We start from the raw sequence: 13,599 nt of genomic DNA, 5'->3' as shown, positions 1-13,599 counted from the left end.
GCATGTTTAACAGCCCCTTCCCACTAACCACACTTGAATCAAACCTACCATACGTGTATTATGTTAGTAAGTATTGAGCTGGAGAAGTGGCATGAACATACAATACTCAGTCTGCTCTGAGGGTTAGAACTCTATGTAATTCTGGTACTCTTGGGTATACTCTTCTTCCTCCTTAGTCTTTGCCACAAATTTTTACAAATCCTATCTTTCGTATTTTCTAATTATACCTCTACCCCTAATTATAATCTTAGCAATTAAAAAAATTTTTATACCAAATTAACCCTTTTAAAGCTATTTGACAAATTATTTTTAATCTTAAAAATCTGGAAATGCTGTTATGGATCACAGGAACACAGGTTTAGAATCAGAAGGGATCTTAAAGATCCCAATTATTAAGGCTAATTTTTCCTTAAAAGATACTGAAACCCTTCTTGAGACTTGCCTGGCTCAGAGAACTAAAAGCTCAGGCTGTTGCCATCACTTCTTGGTCACTGCAGTACAAAATGTTCAGGAAAAGCTCCATGTAGTGCTGATGATTAAGAGACCATGATGGAAAACACAGGCAAGGGAGCTAATACATCGACTCAGCATGTCCTCAGTGGACATCCTTTTGGGATAGCCTTCTGCCATGCCTGAGTAATTCTCCTTCTGTTAACTGCTGGAGGACTCACATGGTTTCATTTTGTCCCAAGACTGAACACAGACTACCAGAGGATGGGCCCAAATCAAGCTTAACCCAAAATAGACATGCTGCCAGCTGTCACTCATTTTTAAATAAGAACATGTATCATAAACAAGAATTTGGTCACATTTTTCTGGTCCTCTTTTCCAATACCCTTTATAGAAAGTTTAAGTAGCTCCTAGCAAGATCTCTTTGTGCATTCTAGGGCCTAAACTATTTTCCAGTTCTCCACACAGGTACTTAATAAAGAACTGTCAATTAATTCACAGACACATGGAAGTCATCACTGCAGGCACTTCCCTCACCTCAACAATTTACTGCACACTTGCTATGTGCCTGGACCTCTAGCAGAGTATTCTATGTTTTAAGAGTCGAAGTTAAGTTAAAGTTACTACATTACATGTAATACTACAAATGCAAGTAGATCACGCTTTATGTCAGTATTTCAACTGGTACTGTTTTAAAATCTTTCTAGTTTGAAATAATTAATATTCTATTCCAATACTCCATTGTAGCGGGGCAGCAACCAAGGGCTATGCAAGAAAGGCACAACCTCTAGAAGGTCACACTCAGGTAGGAAGGGGGGATGACAGACTGCATTATCTGCTACTCAAAGACCAGATTAGCTAAATACTTAGGGGCATGCCCCTAGGAGGCTGGCAACTTACTAAAAAAATTCCTTTGGTCATTGCAACTTTTAAGATATTAGGAGTAATCCATCAAGAGAAAGAATAACAAAACGAATAAAAATAGTAGATGGAAGCACACTGCATGTGTTGTTATCACAAATACAGTTACAACTTACATGATAACAAACATTTTGTACTTCACCATCCTTCAAATCAGAGGTAGCAAACATATGACCTGCAACACTTCTGAGTGCAGCATGGACCAGATTAAAAAGCAACTGGAAAATACTTAATGAAATAAAGCACAATATAATGTCAATATGTGGGTTTTTAAAGTAAAGATGCAGTCCACAGGGATCCTTATGTATAGTTTAATGGCCCCCTTTGTGTTTGAGTTTGACATCACTGCTTCAAATGATCCTACCTCAAGTAAAGGGAAGAGATCTTTATCTTCATCTTTCAGCATGTTCCATTTCTGGATTAGTGGAGGCATTAGCATCTGTATATATTCCTATTTATATGGAAGGAAAAAAACCCATGAATTTTTAAAAAAGGAAAGTTCCATGATAAAACGAAATCAACTTTAGTACTGAAAATCAAGGAAGAGGAATTGCCCTTTATAAGACATCTAACCCTACTGTTTTACTTTTAAAATATTCTTTACAAGTTTGACACCTCTTTCTGGAGAATGGTAGAACCATCTCCATGGCTCAAGATAAAAAGAATCCTAGTTTTTGACAAACCACTGATGTCTTCTGACAATATATAAACCTGCCTTAGATTCCTTAAGGGAACTAACAGTATGTTTCACAACTCCACCGCTGGAAGAGGCAGCATGGTGTAATGGAAAGGGCACTGCGCCTGCAGTAAGGAGAGATGGCAGTTCAAGCCATGGCTGACAGCACTGTGGGACTAAGGGCAAATTCATTTCATGTCTCTAATCCTTAGATCTTCTTCTGTCAAATAGGATACTACTACTTGAAATGCTCACCTTGAAAGGCGGTTGTGAGAGAAACACTTTGTGAAACAGGATTTACCTAAGTGTGATTTTGAAAGATGATAGAAAACAGGTTCTTAAGCTTACCTTCCAATCCATTAGATCAGTGCTACTGAGGGTTGTGGCCTCATATGGGGTTGCAACCCACAGTTTAACAAGCACTGAAAAAGTCTGAAGTAGGAAAAGTTTAAGAAGCCCTGCTGAAATAAGCCTTGGAGGGAACTGAATCTATCTCATATTAATGAGGGAACTGAAACACAAACCTAAGTACTATGATTCCAAATCTAAATTAAACTGACATTACACCTTATCTTAATTCTCAATCATGTATCAGCCAGCTATATCTTTTTCTTACCTGATACAATGGGGGCTGTGGTAGACTCAACCTATAACACGCTATGGTTACTACTGCATAGTGCTTTAAAATTAACATGTAATCTGAAACTACCTAATATTCTAAAATCATGCCAAGGTAATCTTAAAATGAAGTTAAAATATAAAGACTTAAAGTATTACATAAAGATGAGTTATTAAAGATGTTTCTGATTTAACTGTAGACAGTACAAAAGAAGGCAAGCAAAATAAGACAGGTCCAGATGTCCAAATTCTCAAAGATCATTTCTAAAATAAATCAGGCCAGAGAGCAATGAAAAGTGAGTAGACTATATTTTGAGGTGGAAGTGGGTGCTTCAGATACTCCTAGCAACATCAGCTCTTACCACAATTTGCATTTGATATATTTTTGGTCAGACTAAGCTTCTCTTGAAGGTAGGAACACATGCAGGCAGAAACAGTTAGCACACCCATGAGTAAATTTAATAATCCATGTTTGCTCTTATCTAGATTCCTCATATACAGTGTACATTAAGATTCCTGGGGTCTGCTTACTCTAAATGGTACATCTGCAAAGGATGTCAGTTCTCTTTGTCCTTCTGATTATAAAAGTATACATGCCAAAATTTAAGAGCCTCTCACTCAAGTCAGTCTACAATCCTACCAGAGCCAACCAGCTCCAACTGGGTTTCAAGTGTGCTATTGTACATCCTGGACCAGGACAAAAGGACCCTGGGTGGCTATGTCATAGAATGACACTTGTTTTTTGTTTTGGCACTTGTTAAAATGGGTATACACTAAGGATATCCTATAAACTAACTGTGAGGGCACACCAAAGATCTTTTCTGGACCTTCTCTTGTTAAACCCTCTTTTTCTTGGTTCCCACTGTTTTATCATGCTTATTTATGAAGACGGTTCTCAGATCTATACAAGCCCTAGTCTCTATCCTGAACAACCTTTGCACATCACTACCTACCTTTTAGGTAATTAAAGTAAATTTTCCAGAGAACATCAGATAGTCAAAAACAAAACAAAAAAAAACCCCACCCCCTTAAGCTCCCCCCTGCATTCATCCCTCTTCTAGACCTTATCTCAATCAAGAATCTTCCCAGTATATCATGTTTACGCAACCTGACAGTCCTCCTCCACTCCTGATTCTCTCTTAACCCACATATCCTATGTGCTATATACTAACATTTCTACCTCTATAGCCTCCCTCCTATCCAATCCCTTCTGTTTACTCACATGGCTACCACCCCAGCTTAAGCCATTATCACATTCTGCCTGACTATTGCAATCCTCCTGGTTCCCCCTGCCTCTCACAAATCTCTCATCCCCTCTAATCCATTCTTCATACAACTGTCAAAATGGATTTTCCTGAAATATATTTCACTCTCTTATTCAAATTCCCTTGTACATGCAGGATCAAACATAAAGCCGTCTTTGGGACACTGAAAAACCCCTTACAACCTAGCCCCAATCTACCTTTCCACCTTACACACATACTACAGTCTAGCCAAACTGGCCTTCCTGACATTTTCCCCCACACAACTCTCCCCTTTCTATCTCTTGCCTTTGAAATGGTTGTTCCCCATGACTAAAATTCCTATTTTCCTTCAAGACTCAGCTTGAGCACCACCGTCTGCGGGAAAGCCTTCTCTGGTCCTCCCAGATGTCAGTGTCCCCACTCCTAAAAGTTCCTTCTATTTATTTTGTAAATATTTTTCTATATGCTCATTTATATACATGTTTGTCTCCTGATAGAATGCAAGCTCTTTGAAGATAAGGACTTGCTTTACTTTTCTCTCTGTAACCCCAATGCCTGCCACACAGTAGGTACTTGACAGATGCTTATTTATCAGCTGAGGATTAGAGGTAGGACTGGAACCTAAGTGTTCCCAACTCTGGCAACTGGTGGTGCAGTGGATAGAGCACTGGGCCTGGAGTCAGCAAGAACTGAGTTCAAATCTGGCCTCAGAAACTTACTAGCTGCATGAACTTGGGCACGTCATTTAACCCCCGTTTGCCTCAGTTTCCTCAACTGCAAAATGTAAAAGAACAACAGCATATACCTCACATGGTTGTAAGGACAAAATGAGATATTTGTAAAAGTGCTTCGCATAGTGCCTGGCATAGAGAAGGCATCCCCTTTACTACCCATCCCCACCTCCTCTCCCAACTCTTAAGTCTAACACTATATGTACCTGGTCATGCTGCTTGCAAATGCCAAGCCTGAACCTTCTACTACATTAGCCTGATCATTTTATCATTCCCCTCAACCAAGAATATTTATTGTGGTCATCTAGGTTGGAATAATTCTTTTTTCTGTTCAAGGGCTACATTAATTCTCAAATTGTCTTGCTCTAGTATTTCCTCCATGAAGCCTTTCTTGAGGTAGCCTGGAATAATTATTCTTTTTAGCTAACTTCTCTTAAAATGTTTTATAAGGTTTAGTCTTGTTTTCTGTTTCACTTACATCTCTTTTTCTCTAATTATAATATACTTTTGGTTCCCTCCCCAATAGGCAGCACTGTTGATTAATAAGCACTAAAGTAACTGGGTTCCTTTAAAATTTGTATAAACTAACTTCAATGGGAATTGAAGAAATTTCAATGGTGCATCTGTAAATGTCACAATGAATTCCAGTGAGTTCAGTGCTGTTTCTTTAACCTCTTTCCGTTTGACTTTTATAGTAGAGAACTTGCATATTAAGTCAAAGGATTAATATCGAAAGGGGCTAATACTAGAGCCACGCCTTTCTAATCGATCTATATTCTGTACGACAGATATACATAATTAAAAACATGCATCACTTCACGGTGCTACATGGCACTACATAATCCAACTAAGCTGTATTACCTTCTCTTAAAATTGTTAAAGACATCTACTTACCGGTTTATTTAAATGATGCCCTACAGAATCTGCTAATGTTCCTATGGCATCATAAAGAATGAGCAGATTCTTATGCTGGTATTTACTAAATGCGAAGACCAAGGTGTCAAGTATATAAGCAAGATAGGGAACAAGTTCTGTACAAGCCTCCTCTTCCAGGGTAGCAAAGGCACTGAGAATTTTTTTTTAAAAAGAGAGAGAAATGGTTATTATATTAAAAAAAAGTGTGACAGGGATAGGTACATTGACATATTATGTGTCATTATTTTCTACAAGCCCATAACACCCAAAAAGACTTCCTCTTCTTCTTCTTCTTTTTTTTAAAATTATTTCAACTTCCCATTCCCATCTGCTCCTCCAATCGTAGGCCTGCCTGGCTGGTACCATTTAGCCCATTGTCACCACCAGATCTAAAGATTAGACCTTAAGATTACAAAATACAATGAAATAAAGTTGTCACAATCTAGTCCTTTACAAACAATTCTAACATACAGGATTAGAAACGAAAGAAGTGGCCTACTGCCTGGGAGTAGCTAAACAAACTGCCATGTATTAGAATGATGGAATATCAGTGTGCCTTAAGAAACAAGAAATATGAAGGATTCAGGGAATCACAAGAAGGCCATATGAACTGATGCAGAGTGAAATAAACAGAACAAAGAACGATTTACACAAGGCCTATAATGATGTAAAGAAAAACACAGAAAGACAGTCAATGAAACAGTCATAGCTTCAGAGGATTTGGAGCCAAACAAACCTGGGTAAAGAGATGGCAGATTCAAACCGCGCCATAAGAACTGTATCTGTCAGATATGGGCAACCTACTGATCTGATCAAGTCAAGTGTATTGATCAAGTCTTTTTGTTTTCGTTTTTTGTTTGTTTGTTTTGAGGCAATTGGGGTTAAGTGACTTGCCCAGGGTCACACAGCTAGTAAGTGTCAAGTGTTTGGTCTGAGGCCCGGATTTGAACCTAGGTTCTCCTGACTTCAGAGCCGGTGCGCTATCCACTGCGCCACTTAGCTGCCCCTGTATCGATCAACGTCTCATAATTAACTGCATGGCTTCTTTTTTAGAAGATCTAGAGAAAAACATGAAATCAATTTACCACAGACTTGAGAGACAGAAGTGACCTTAAAGATTACAGTGGCCAACTCCTTCGTTTTACAAATGAAGCCCAGTGAGGTGACTTGCCCAAGGTCATTCCACAAACAGTTCAGTGACAGCTAAGGTAGACTTAAACATACACTAGCTACTACTTATGTTAAAAACAACCTTGGTTCCTGAAAAAATTTTAATTTTCTGATTGGTGCTACCAAGAACACCTACCAGTACACTGTTTTCCCAATTCACTTCATAGTAAAATACCTCTAGAGAAAAATTTTAATTGAGGAATCTTAATTATTTACAATATTTTTTCTTTATAAGTTTCATGTTCTGCTCATTTCCATTATTCTCATCACCCCCTAATCATTTTAGCTACTGGAAAGGATTTAAATGAGGCAAGAGTGAAATATTTTCTTGCTAAGAATAGGTTATGAAAGAATATTTGGTTGTAAAAAAACAACCAGAAATAAGGACTCCAAAATATGTTAAGTGCATTCCAGAAAAGTAGGACATTTATGTCAAAGGACATAGCTCAAGATAGGAACATCTCTAATCTTAGCCTGTAAAGTAATTCTAAAAATGGAAGGTTCAAATGCCTATTTACATAAGACTAGTAGTTGAGAACAGATAGGCAAGGGATCTCTTTTAGTGAAAGGATAATCCACCTGGGGGAATAGAAAAATGGAATACAAGTATTCCTTCAAATATTTGAAGCTAGATGTAACAATGTCACCTAGAAACTAGCCTAAATACAATCAAGGTTAGCAGTATTAAAAAAAGGTCCTAACTTTTTACCTTCATCACTACCGTCATCTTTGGAAAGCTCTAGATGGGGACTCATTCCCTCTTTAGTTTTCTCACTTTTGTTACTAGGTAGTTGTGTGCACATGTGCTATGCAGTGGGGAAAGAGAAACAATGAGAAATGTGAGCCTAAGTTTGGGGCTATTATTTTTGTGGCAAGCCCAAATTTTGGAAAGTACTGGAAGGCCCTCTATAAGCACTAAGCAAAAATTTAAAGGTGTGGAATAAGATTAATGTTAAACAAAAACAAAAAAAAACCCCCCAAACTTTAAGTTCCTTCTTGTTTCCCTCTATTCCTAGGGAGATACTACCAAATTATCAGCCAATTTTTTCCCCAAGCAAATAAAATTTTTCTAAAAAGCTAAACACTAGAAATAAGTAATGCAAATTTCTTGTAAACAGACCTGTTCATCATAGTTTCCCTAAAGCTTCATCATCAAGGAAAACATGTAAACAGGGCAGTAAGAAAATAGGTTTTAAACATAACATTCAAAAAGGGACTTTATAAATTGAAATTTGCTAATCTGATTTAAATGACTGCTAAGTCATTTCACAGGGTTTCTGACCTGGAACAAACCTTAAGAGATGCTGAAAAGTTTAATCAATGACTAAAGTACCAAAGAAAAAGGTGAGTTATTTGTGATTTAAGATGATAGCCTACCTGCAGGCAGCTTCTTGTACTCTCTTGTTGCTATCTAGAATACGTTTAAGTAATTCTGTCATTAATGGCTTCAAGTACGTATCTGGGGGCTGGCTAACTACCCAGTGTGCATAGCGGCTAAGAGTCCAGCATGTAATGGAACGTACAAGAGCTTTTTTATCAGAGAGGCACTGAATAAGGTGAGGGATGAGTTCAGGCAGATATGGTATCATACCCTGCATACAACCTGAAAAACAAACAAACAAACAAAAAAAAACAGGAGGAAATTACAAACTTTTAAAATAAATCTAACACAAGCTACTTCTCATTTTGAAAGGATTAGTTGAATAGCAGAGATGCAAATAATATTAGAACAAAATAATCTGTAGAACAGACAACATCCAAGTTTAGCTCCATCTCCCTTTTTAAGTATTATTCAATACATCAAAAACTTCAAATTACAAAAAAAAAGTGTATGTAATCCCTTGAATCTTTAGAAATGAAATCTATTACTTTTACTTAAACTTAAGTGACAAAAAGCAACAAGACATGAATTTTTATTGTAACTTACTTCCAGTCACTGAATGCAAAATATATACAGATCAACTCTAGGTATGCAATTACTTAACAAGATTCATTTTATTACATGTAAATTACCATATATTAACAAACTATATACAAGACTAGTTGGAGATTATTAATAGTGGGAAGACACTAAACAATAAAAGGAAAGGATTCGTGTATAAGGTGGGATTTTAGCTGTGACTCAGAGGAAGCCAGGGAAGTCATGGCAGAGATGAGGAGGGAGAGAATGTAAGGCACAGAGAACAGCCAGGAAAATACCTGGAGTCGGAAGATGGATGTCTTATTTAGGAATAGGTCATTTTCACTGGACTGGAAAGTACATGGGGGGGTAAAAAGAGTGGAAAAGTAGAAAGGTAGGAAGGCGCCAGGTTATAAAGACCTTTAAAAACCAAGCAGAGGGCTTTATATTTGATCCTGGTTAATAGAGAGCCACTGCAGTTTACTGAATGGGGTGGGGGAGGGAGTGTTATGGTCAGACTTTCAATTCTGGAGGATCACTTAAACAACTGAATAAAAGACAGACAAGAGTGGGGAGAGACTTGAGGCAGAAAGACTAACCAGCAGGTTGTTACTTTATAATAGCCCAGGCATGAGTTAAAGGCATCACCTTGAGTGGTAGACAGAGGAGAAAAGGGAGTATATGTAAGAGATGTTATAAAGAGTCACAAAGATTTGGCCACAGATTGGATATGGGAGGTGGTGAGAAGAATAGAGGATGATACTTACACATTAGGAGCCTGAATGATTAGAAGTATAGAAGTACCTCCAACATTAAAAGTTAGAAAGGGGAGGATCTGGGGAAAGATGAGTTTACTTCTGGACATGGTGAGTTTTAAGCAGCTAGAGATGGGAGATGGAGGTTAGGGATATATAAGTAGATTTGAAAATCATTAGCATACAAAAAAAAAAACAACCAAACCAACCAAACAAAAAAACACAACATCAGCATAAAGGTGGTAATTGAATTCATGGGAGCTGATGAGATCATCAAGCAAAATAGTATAGACAAGAGGGCCAATGACAAAGCTCTGGTACTTCCTATCAAAGCACCTCCTCCCTCATTTTGGTTTCCTATAAAATAGTTAAAGGCCTGAAAGCATGTTTGCCACTAATTGTACTAATATGTTACTTTCCCTTCTTGTAGTTTATTTTTTCAAACAAGTTCATATTGAGAACACTGTATTATGCTCTGGTAGTACTTTAAAAAATATAAATCTTGGACCCAGCTCTTCAGCAAATTAAAAGTTAACAAAAAATTTTCTGAGGCTTTTGTAAACAAAAACATCAAAGTGCAAAACGATAAACTACAAAAGCTTAGTAAATCCAATTATATTTCCTCAATACAATCAATTTTAATTCAAACATGATCAGCATCAACTTGCCAACAGAGCATGAGGTAGAAGGCATTCTATATAAAGCTAAGAGTAAATGTACAGTTATTTAATCTAGAGCTAACTTTGTAAGAAATAACTGAAAACAGCAAGTTATCTGCTAAATGTCTCCCAGAAGGGTGGGGACTTCATCCTCTGCTGAAAATAAATAAAAAAAACATTAAACAATGTCCATAAAATGGTTTCAACTTCTCATAAACTGCATGCATATATACATAAACACATATGCACATATACATAAACACACACTCATTAAAGGATGAGTGATGTCCATCATTCATTTCAAAATGTTATTACTAACCAAACAATAAAAGGGCATGTACTCAAATTATTTTTCTTGTAAAGCCACTGGATACTTTATGAATAATGACCATGGCCAGTGGTAAACATGTGGAAAAACTCTGACTGGGACAGAGTTATAGCTTATTGCTATGCAATGGAACAAGGTCAGATGGTTCAGAATAGAACTCCATCATAATACAGTATATTCAGATGTACTATATTAGTATTATATAATATATATAATAAATGCTATATAATATTGGTAACAATCTAACTTCTTATCAGTATTTTTCTGGTGATATAGTTATCTGAGTCACAAAATATTCTGATCTCCTAAGAACCTAAACTGAAAACCATACAAAGGGTCATGGAGAGACAAAACGCAGAAATGGTAGGCTATAACGCATTACCAATGAGAAATCATACAGGAAAAGTAATGAAAAAAATGTTATCAAAAAATTTATGATAGGAAAAAATTATGGTCACATGAGGAGCAGACAAACAATGGATAGTCAATGTGCTCCAATGGTATTTACCTAACATGAAGAGAATATGAGGACCACCCCATGGAAGCTGGCTCCTGTGTGGTAATTTATGGAAAGACCATGGGATCAAGATATAGAACTGGAAGGGACCTTGGGATTGAGTACAACCCCCTCATTTTAGAGATGAGGAAAACAGAGGTTAAGAGACTTGTCCAGGTACCACAGCAAATGTCTCAGCAAATAAGCCCAAGTCTTTGCAGCTCCAAACTCAGAACACCATCCACTACCCCACGGACGACAACTGAGTAGATATTTGGGCGTGGAAGGGCTGTGATATGCGACATTGAAGGGAACGGCCACACTGATGATAGCATACAACCACTGGGAGTCATCTGTCAACTTCAATGTAAAAAACAATTCCATTACATTATTTAAAAAGTTTTTATAACATAGTGTGTTATACTTCTCTCTAAAGAAAGACGTAGGCCTAGGGATGGAATTTTATACACAACGTCAGATGTAACGGCTATGTGCACAGGTTTTGCTCCAGGTTGTTTTCCTTTCTTTTTATTACAAGGAAAAATTCAATTGAGAGGGGAAATGTATTGGGAAATAACTGTGGTGTAAAAACAGAAAGGCAGGGGCAGCTAGGTGGCGCAGTGGATAGAGCACCAGCCCTGAAGTCAGGAGGAACTGAGTTCAAATCCAGTTTCAGACCAAACACTTGACACTTTCTAGCTGTGTCACCCTGGGCAAGTCACTTAACCCCATACTGCCTTTAAAAAAAAAAGTTTAAAAAAAAAGCAAAACAAAAAGTCATCACGACTCAAAAGAAACAAAAATACTCTGTTGTTCTTTGGTATAATGGTAATACTATTCTTAGTATAATAATTTTTTAAAGAAAACTGACAGTCTTCTGAAGTAAGTTTATTAAGGATTTAAAAGTAAAATCTAGACTCTTACTTACCTTCAGCAATTGCTCCTAAGACTAAGATGCCTGATTCTTTAACTACCCATTCGGGATGAAAAAGCAGTTCTTTCAAGAGGGGCAAAATATGTGGCAAAAGTTCATCACGAAACACATTCGCCAGGACATCTAGAGCGGCAGCAGAGCACTTTCCTAAAGGAATGATTTAAATTCAGTTACTCAATAACACCACACAATTTTCCTGACTAAAATTAGTGGCACTCCCCCCCCCCCAAAAAGGCATTACTTCATATATGACATTGTTCTAGAGAGAGTCATTAAATAATAAGATAATAAGAAAGCTCTTTGGGACAGAGTCCTGCCAGTTATGAAAAGAGTTCCAAAATCTACTGTGTGCTTTCTAGTGGCTGAATCTAGCACAGCACATAACACACAAAGGTCAATACACAAGAAAGGTCTTGCTCCTTCTTTTAGATAAGTAGTTAACTGAACTCCAACTGGGGATAGTTTCTTCCCCCTGTGATTTCCATGCAAAAATATTGGTTATCAATGGCAAATTTTAACTGAACATGTGTTGCCCCAATCAAATGTTCAGAATATGAATATCTAAATATATTGGCAAAGAAGAAACACTACTATTTATTTCCAACATTCCTAAAGCTTATTAATACTAAGAAACTAGATGGAGCATTGAAATTGTTGAAGAAAAATAAATCACCAACAAAAGGATAAAACAGGCTAAACATATACTGTAGTTTTAAATGTAAAGGAATAACAAAACATGCTACAGCAAAACTTGTTAAAGGTATGTTAATCTATAATGCTGATTTTTTGTTTTGAGAGGCATGGAATCTAACTACAATTCACTCACTAACCACAACTGTAAATCAAACGCCAAGCTTCAATTTCCTCTTTTGTCAAATGGGAATACTCCACTTTATAAAACCTTAAAAATGTTGAATAACAAATCTAACTACTTCCCACAGTTCCTAACCAGATCCAAGAGAATAATGAAAAAGTACTTTTGGACTGTACATTATCTCAAAAAAGGTCAACATGACTACATCCCTAAAGATAACACAAGTCAGATCTGGAGGTAAACAAAGCCTACATTCATACTGATACAAGTAATTTTATTTGATATTCTAATTCTACAATGCCTTAAGTTTAAGCATTACCAACTTTAGCTGCTCTGGGAACTAAACAGGTTCTTTAACTTCCCTGATCATCAGTTTTCTTCGTTGTAAAATTGGGACATCTGAAATACCTCACAATTGTGGAGAAAGTGCTTTGTAACTTATAAAGTGCTTTAACTGAGCAGCTACTACAGGAAAGTCATAACATTTTCTGCCTTACTTAAATTCCAATCTGATATTGTATCATCATCATCAAGTTCATCATCATCATCTTCCTCTTCCTCAATTCCATCTTCATCATGCTGTTGAGCCACTGTCCGTGATCGATGAAAACGAGGCCTTATATCTTGTTCACTATCAGGAATAGCTTCATCTTCTTCAACATCACCCTATTTTGCCAAACAAAACAATGACATTTCTTTAAGAACAATCTTCATCAGCTAAGATGCACATCAGTACAAGCGAAACTTGTATATTTTATTTATTCATTTCTTCATTTATTTACATATTATTCATATATTTCCAGACAGGTTGAGACTGTGCTTTATATCTACTATGCAAAGAGGCAGCTCTCATCTTTTTTTTTTTGGGGGGGGCACTTTTCACTTCACCAACATATTCATTTAAAGCCATCTTGAAAACACCTCTTTTGCCCTTCTGCTATCCACTTACTTGGTGGATTGACATCATTCAAATAGCTGAATGTGCTTA

At 36.9% G+C, this 13,599-nt stretch overlaps 1 protein-coding gene across 1 annotated transcript in view; it reads right to left on the bottom strand.

The window, feature by feature from the left end:
• Positions 1-13,599, bottom strand: part of TNPO1 (transportin 1) — a 78,325-nt gene that overhangs the window by 25,438 nt on the left and 39,288 nt on the right. Inside the window, exons 11-15 of the mRNA XM_020998366.2 lie at positions 13,109-13,277; positions 11,792-11,944; positions 8,103-8,328; positions 5,535-5,706; positions 1,736-1,822 (exon numbers count right to left, since the gene is read on the bottom strand). Of these exons, the coding sequence (XP_020854025.1) occupies positions 1,736-1,822; positions 5,535-5,706; positions 8,103-8,328; positions 11,792-11,944; positions 13,109-13,277 (807 nt within the window). The remainder of the gene's footprint in view (positions 1-1,735; positions 1,823-5,534; positions 5,707-8,102; positions 8,329-11,791; positions 11,945-13,108; positions 13,278-13,599) is intronic.

The sequence above is a fragment of the Phascolarctos cinereus genome, unplaced genomic scaffold (genome assembly GCF_003287225.1).
Source record: "Phascolarctos cinereus isolate Bilbo 61053 unplaced genomic scaffold, phaCin_HiC Scaffold_4;HRSCAF=312, whole genome shotgun sequence".
Taxonomy (NCBI): domain Eukaryota; kingdom Metazoa; phylum Chordata; class Mammalia; order Diprotodontia; family Phascolarctidae; genus Phascolarctos; species Phascolarctos cinereus.
The sequence above is the reverse complement of the archived record's forward strand: the minus strand, read 5'-3'. Positions and strand labels throughout refer to the sequence as shown.